General features: G+C 40.5%; 1 protein-coding gene across 1 annotated transcript; it reads left to right on the top strand.

The window, feature by feature from the left end:
- The first annotated feature begins 1283 nt into the window (after window positions 1–1283).
- Window positions 1284–6979, top strand: hhex (hematopoietically expressed homeobox). Its single transcript, XM_047376416.1, has 4 exons — window positions 1284–1906; window positions 4591–4769; window positions 6103–6153; window positions 6256–6979. The coding sequence occupies exons 1-4, from the start codon at window positions 1531–1533 to the stop codon at window positions 6517–6519; spliced, it is 870 nt and encodes a 289-aa protein (XP_047232372.1). The 5' UTR covers window positions 1284–1530; the 3' UTR covers window positions 6520–6979.
- Window positions 6980–7196: the final 217 nt, after the last annotated feature.

Here is a 7196-nt window from a genome sequence, read left to right on the forward strand (position 1 = left end):
AAAAAACACTATTTGGGATCCGATTGTCTGGCTCAGCATAATTTATACTTTAATGAGACTGGGGTGGGGCCACTCTGGAGGTGGGCGTGGGCTACATGTTTTCAGTGCTGCCTTGAGAGATAAACATGATGGGGAAAATGCTTTAAAACAGACTGTATAGGTCACTTTTTAAAGAGGGAAGAGGATATAGGAGAGGTCTGGGCTAAAGCCCCCAGTGTTTCAAGACCCCTAACATGCGTCTAGTGTGGCTTCCACACTGCAATGAATTATCTCTTTGCTTTATATGCTTTGTTAGTTAGGGGATACTAGTATGGTGGCATTGGGGTCCTTTTATACCCTAAGTTTATATTCACAACCTCAACCATAATCATTGACTTGGTGTAAGCATTTACCTGCAAACTGTGTTGCTGCTCATTCGTCATTCATAGAAACATTGATAATGGGCCATCTCATAATGTGACTTAATAATAATTGTTAATCTGCTGCAGCAGACCCTTAGAATTAACTGTGAGCTTTTTCAACAACTCCATTTAAGTTTTACACATTAGTGGTAAGACTTACTAAAGCATGAAAGAAATAAGCAGAACATTAAAAAGCATTTATATGGAGCCACCTCAGGCTAACAGCTAACAGGACAACTACAGATTATTAGAAGGTCCAATCCTTTAATCCACACCCTAAATAGAAATTACTAAAAGACTAGATCCCCCATCATTTACAATTAAGGGTGTCATGTTTATATCATTAATGGTTTTTGGTGAGGCAAAGGGTTTAATTATGACACTCAAATAAAGCTTCTTGTGCACAATGGAGCACAAAAATTGGCTCAATATTTAAAAAGCTTTGGTTTAAAAATACTTCTGATGAGTAGTCTTGTTTGATGGTTTAGGCCCATATTTCCTTTTTATTTTGGCAGCATCTGAATCATGTCAAAAGGCATAGCGCTTTCTCCCCTGGCGTAAAAGTAAAACAATTTACCTAATTTTAATATTTTGTTAATTTGTTTCCTTTCAGTGTAAATGTTGAACTTATGAAACCTTGTTTTCTCTTGTATAAAAGCTTTTCTTCTGTATGCAATAACTATGAGAAAATAGAACTTATTTGTATTACTGTAACCATCCTAAAGCTACGGGAACACATTAAACTATTCTACTCGTTCAGCAACAAAAAAGCAAGAAAATCTTCCCTCACAGCGGAGCAAGTTTGTGTCTTAGACAAAGCCAATCAGAAACGGCCACCGGCCACCTGCAGGAAGTTGGCCGTCCATTTATCTCCTCCCTTCTTCGGCTGCAGTCAGATAACAGAGCCAGCAGTTGGATCGAGTGTCAGCTGGTCACCAGTCCGACCTGATGGGCACCAAAACAATCTAACGGTCCCCTGCGCAGCCCTGGAACCCTCTTCGTTCTGGGTAATTAAGAAAAGGAAGCTCGGCCTCAGAGTTGGCAGTTAAAAGAAACTCTGGACAGAAGACCTGAAGAAGTCTTGGTAAATTTAGTTTGGAAGAGACGGGGAGCGGCGGCACGCACCACTATGAGCGTCCCGCTTTACGCACCGACCCCTATCCAGCCGGCTCACCCGACCCCCTTCTACATCGAGGACATCCTGGGAAGGACCAGCTCAACTGCCATCTCTTCTTCTTCCTCCTCATCCTCTTCCTGCTCCACACCGGTGATCCCCACACCGACACTCCCGTCAGCGAATTCATCCTTCACCAGCCTGATTTCTCCCTACCGGACGCCGATTTACGAACCCACGCCGATACACCCGGTACTGTCACACGCTGCGCTGACAGCGACGTATGGCCCAGTTGGAGCCCTCAGCGGCTCCATCTACCAGTTCCACCACCAGCAGCACCACCGCTCCATGGGGGACTATGCACAGGCGCTGCTCCGACAAGACCCCCTTGGTGAGTAGCTGGAAATGTTTCACTTTCTCTGTTCTTTACATTCCCAAACTGCTCTTTGTCACTTTTCCATGAACTGACATTTTTACTGTTTCTGAAGAAAACAATATTTTCCGTTTCCCTTTGTGACTGTTAAACAGGTTTATGTTCCCTTTTGTGTGAGAACATATCTGGGAAAGGGTGACTCAGTCAACACATCATCGTTTTACACGAGCGTGAATTATAAATATGCAAGCTTCTATGGCAGTAAAACAGTTTTCTCTCACTCATTGCAGGGACGTTTTCTGCATTAACAAACTTTCAGTGCCAACGAAACCTTGTTTGCATGAGTATCACGCTTGGTCATGCATATCGAACTTCAGATCATCTCCAGTTGCATGTATCTGCATAAACACACCATACTTCATAAGCAGCTGGAGACTTTTGCACAGTTTTCCCAAAGGGTTTTTGCGCATGATGAGTGACCACGCACACATGAGTCACGCTGTTACTGTGACAGACATTTAGGGCACAAAAGGTTCAGGCATATGCGCACAGCATGCTGGGGTGGTGCTGGGGAACTGAGGGGCGACCTTGACTTTTTCTCCCGAGGCCCATTGTGCTGAAACATCAGAAGAACCTCTGTCATGCGCAGGAAACATGTAGAGCTGGTGGACTGTTAAACACTGATTGAACTGGGTTATATTAAATCCTACATTAGATTTGATTGAGTAGAAAGTAAAGGATAGTCCTCTGAAGTATAGTGATTGTGTGTTTGTGAACAAGTCGGGCCTTTTCCGTTCATAGCGGAAGCTGTGAGCCTGTCGATAGGAGTAAATCTGCTTTCAGAAGCTGTTAAATGTTTTCCTGTCTCCCCCCGGCCAGCCGCTTCCTCGGGAGGCCGCTGCACGCTGCTGATTATTTTATCGACATCCTCAATACAGCCATATTCAGGAAACACTCGGCCTCTGATAGCCCGGGATCCGTTTTTCACATATTGTTTCTTGTTTGCTTCCTCTGCTGGGCCCTGCGAGGATGTGGCTGTCTTTTTGTTTGCATAGAGCGAAGGGGACACAGCGGCACATCGGGGCCAGTGGGATCAAGAGAGTAGAGACGAAACCTCAAGGAGAAGAGCTTATGGTCTCCAGGTTCTGAGTCACAAACAACAGATAATTTAAAAACAGTCTTGTTCAGTTTGTTGTGATCATGCAGTAATATGGGACCCATGATTTAGAGTGTAAAAAGCAGCTTAGGGCCTTCTGGAGCCAAACGGATCCCTGCAGAAAAAAGAAATCATGTGAATATTTTACTTGAATCATAAGTTATAAAAAAATCATATATCATAAGATTATACAAAAGGCTGAAAAATTTAGTTTATTTGTGATTGTTGGTGAAATTTATTTTATGTAGCCGAGTTGCAACAAATAAGGAGCCTTCATTAGGAAAACGAACGATCATTTATGTTAATGAGCTTCCCCTGTGGTGTTTTTAAAGAAAATGGGAGAAGATGTTACACCAGAAACAACTTCTGTTCCTGAATGTTTATTCAAATATCCATCTGACAAAAACCTTTACAGCTTCTTCCTCAGTAAACAAAGTATTAACAGGAGCTGTTAATGAAATCCTGATTTATCACCACAGGATATGACATGTTTTCTCTTTTATCCACTGTTAACAGACTAAATAGACACAGTAACAGAAAATAACTGAAGTCGTTTAGGAAAAATACTAGATTTTAGACACTTCCGCAGCCATGAATCAAGGTGACAACATTCTGGTCCTAAGCGGGTTAGAAACTCCACAGATAGGCTGCATGAAACGCTGCAGATCTAAGGCACCAGCAGACGGCTGTTGAATAGTCACCCTCGGCTGTAATCACAGCAGAAAGCAGGAAGCACATGAAGCGGATATTTGGCCATAGTTTTCACTTTGTCACGACCTTCCTGAGAAGACAGCGTGCAGCAGGCTGGCTGCTATTGTTTGCTCCAGACCATTAATGGAGAGGAAGCAGCGCTGATTCCCCACATGCGGCCCATCTCTTCCACTTGCTTTGGAACGACGGCTGCAGAGTCGAGGACATCAAAAAATAAATATTGGAATACTCTGAAACTGTCAAATGCAGCTTTGTTTTATTTGTGGAATATTGACAAAACTGGAAAGATGATTTCCCAAACTGTTCACCTTTTTGTCGCGTCCAAGCTAAATAAACTGACCCAAAACATTTCTGGTACATCCGGAACCAGTGCTCAGTTTGAAATCAATTAGAACTTCTTCTAACCACATATTAAGTTAACATTTCCTCTATCGTTCTCAAAGTTCAGGCCTTTTTAAGTGTGTTCCGGTCCAAAACTGGACGCAGAACTTTTACCTTTCAAGCCCTTGTCGAGTCATGCTGTTTATGCGCTATTCGAAATGCAGCCTTGCTACTTATTTTTACATTTTGTATTGTATTTTCATTTGACATATGTTCACTTCAATGTGTTTTATTTTCTTTCCATCTGCTGTGTTTTGTGTATGATGCGCACTCAAGAATTAATCGCTTTAAAGGTGCTTCTAACTGCAGTAGAAATAAAGCTGAGGCTCTGTGGAACCATATATGTGAGCGATAACGGGTCATATGTGTGCTGTGAATGTCCACCGGGTATGTAATGTTCCGATACCGACCAGAACCACGGCTGATAATCCAGGTGTGTGCTCTCTGTGTGAAGGAAAGCCACTGCTGTGGAGCCCGTTTATACAGCGGCCTCTACACAAAAGAAAGGGAGGCCAGGTCCGGTTCTCCAACGACCAGACCGTCGAACTGGAGAAGAAGTTCGAGACTCAGAAATACTTGTCTCCTCCAGAGAGAAAACGCCTGGCCAAGATGCTACAGCTCAGCGAGAGACAGGTGAGGAGGCAGAACCCGCTCAGAACCAAATTTAGTTTCATGCTATTAGTTAGTCGTCTGTATCATTGGATGACTGGATGTCATAATAATAATAATAATAATAATAATAATAATAACAATAATTTTATTATTATTATTAATTTACATGCATTTGTGTGGGTAAATAATAAAGCTTTAAAACTCAAAGGCTGCTAAAATGCAGGCAAGCCGGAAATGTATTTGATAGATTCAAAATTATTTTAATTTGACCAAAACATTTGTAGCAGTTTTTAAACTAATATTTATCTGTTTTTATTGAAATGTTATTCTAAAATGGAATGTGGGAAATGATTTTTTCATTGTGAAAGGAACAATCAGCAGCAACTAGCTGCGGCTGGTCTTCAAATTAAAAGATGACAAAAATATCCAGATTTTAAATGAGTATTAATAATTCTGGGCTTATTTACAGCAAATGTAGTGTTTTTTGTTTTTTTTTTAGGATATTTAAACATTGTAATGGTTGAGTTTGAAAACATTTTTTAATGTCCGAACAACACAGGAAGGGCTATGGTTTTTTGAAGGGGCTATCTTGTGTTGTTTTTTTTAAAATCAGTGCAGGGAGCCGAAGAGGCCCTCATGCTGTGTTCGGCTAGATTCTTCCACTTAAATTTTAGCAGGACTTGGACTATAATTAAAGCAACTTTCTTTGTGACAGTGACAACAAGGAACAAATGAAAACAATAATAACCGAGACTGCGATCATCTTCTCCCTTAGCTGAGGGCCCTAGGGCCCCAAGAGCCCAGGCTACATATGGAGCTCAGAGCAACAGTACCCGAAAAATAGAAACATGAAGGCAGTGTTGAAGAGGGAAGATTTCTGGATGATCTAGATTTCTGTTTTTATTCGTTTATTTTTATTCCCTGGTGCTGAAATCCTTTCGCACCTGTCGATAAAACTGGCATTCAGAGGATTTCTGCGTATTTCTTATGATTTCTTCAGGCAGGATGGAGGGTCAGAATGCCATTCATAACAATGGAAATGCGACGTTGATGCATGTTTTCCGATAATTCTATGGTAGTTTTAAGATATTATTTTGTGTCCCAAGAATGGACATGAGATCATTGGGCAGCTTTTTATTTTATTTTATTTTAATTATTTTTAGTGTAATGGTCAGAAGTAGCCTGTGCTTAAATGTTAATAATAATAATTAATAATTGATATCTTTATTATTATTATTATTATTATCAAATAGTATTAGACAATATATTACGTTTTTAATTCACAGATTTGGATAAGTAAAATTTGTGGCATACAAGGAGAAGAGAATTTATCTGTTTTTCGGTTGTATTACAGGTCAAGACCTGGTTTCAAAACCGACGAGCCAAGTGGAGAAGATTAAAACAGGTGAAAAGATTTCTGCAATGTCAGCATCTTATTTAGCAAAGAATTATAGTCATCAGTAGCAGGTTTGTGGCTTTAATATTCAAAAATTCCTATCTATGACAGGAAAATCCTCAGGGCAGTAAGAGGGATGTGGAGGATGACTGTGTGCTCGGGAAGAGCTGTAAAGCAGACAAAGTCACAGAGCAGGTGGGAATCCAGAGCATGGCGCACCGGCAGACTGGCCCATCCCCACAGCTGACCCCGGGGGGACACCGTGTGCACTCTGGGTCTGCGCAGTCCCCCACAGATCTGGACTCTGATGTATCAGATGATTCCGACCAGGATCTGGATATAGAAGACAGCAATGAGTTAACACTAAACCCATAATTGTGCAGCAGGTCAAATGGATCTTCTGCAGCATTCAGGCTGGAACATAATCACCTCTGGACCCTTAGACACCATCCTTTTCCTAAAGATGGGTTGTTTGCTTTCCTGGGAAGTAGGAATGCAGAAATAACCTAAAAAAAAAAGCTACAGTGAAGAGAACCAACATGGACTTTGGGACTGGATCCTTTTATTTTACTCTATCACTAGCCGTGGCTGTATTATTTACAGAAGGGATTAAATGAAATGATTGCTTCTGTTCTGTACTTACAGTAACTTTTGTATATGATGTGTAATACTTTTTAGGTTGTATCAAAACTGATTGCTACTACCAGATGATCTCTGTAAATATATGGTATTTGTTTCAGATATTCAAATATATAATCAATGAAGCATAACATGTTTATTCACATTTAAGGGGCTGTTTTATGATCAGAATAAAAACATGTTAGGACACATTCAACACAAGTGTGATCTTTATTAATTAGAATGAAAGCACCTTCAGAAATCAATTTTAATGTCGTGTTAGTTATTTGAAAGGTGCTGCGAATGAAATGCAGATATTATAGATGATAATCAACAGTACGAAATATAAGCTTCATCTGGGTTTTTACAGTTTATAAATTTCAGAAATTCAAGGAGAAAACAAATCTACATTAAAATTTAAAAAATGTTTTTAC

The sequence above is a fragment of the Girardinichthys multiradiatus genome, chromosome 10 (genome assembly GCF_021462225.1).
Source record: "Girardinichthys multiradiatus isolate DD_20200921_A chromosome 10, DD_fGirMul_XY1, whole genome shotgun sequence".
In the NCBI taxonomy this organism is placed as follows: Eukaryota; Metazoa; Chordata; class Actinopteri; order Cyprinodontiformes; family Goodeidae; genus Girardinichthys; species Girardinichthys multiradiatus.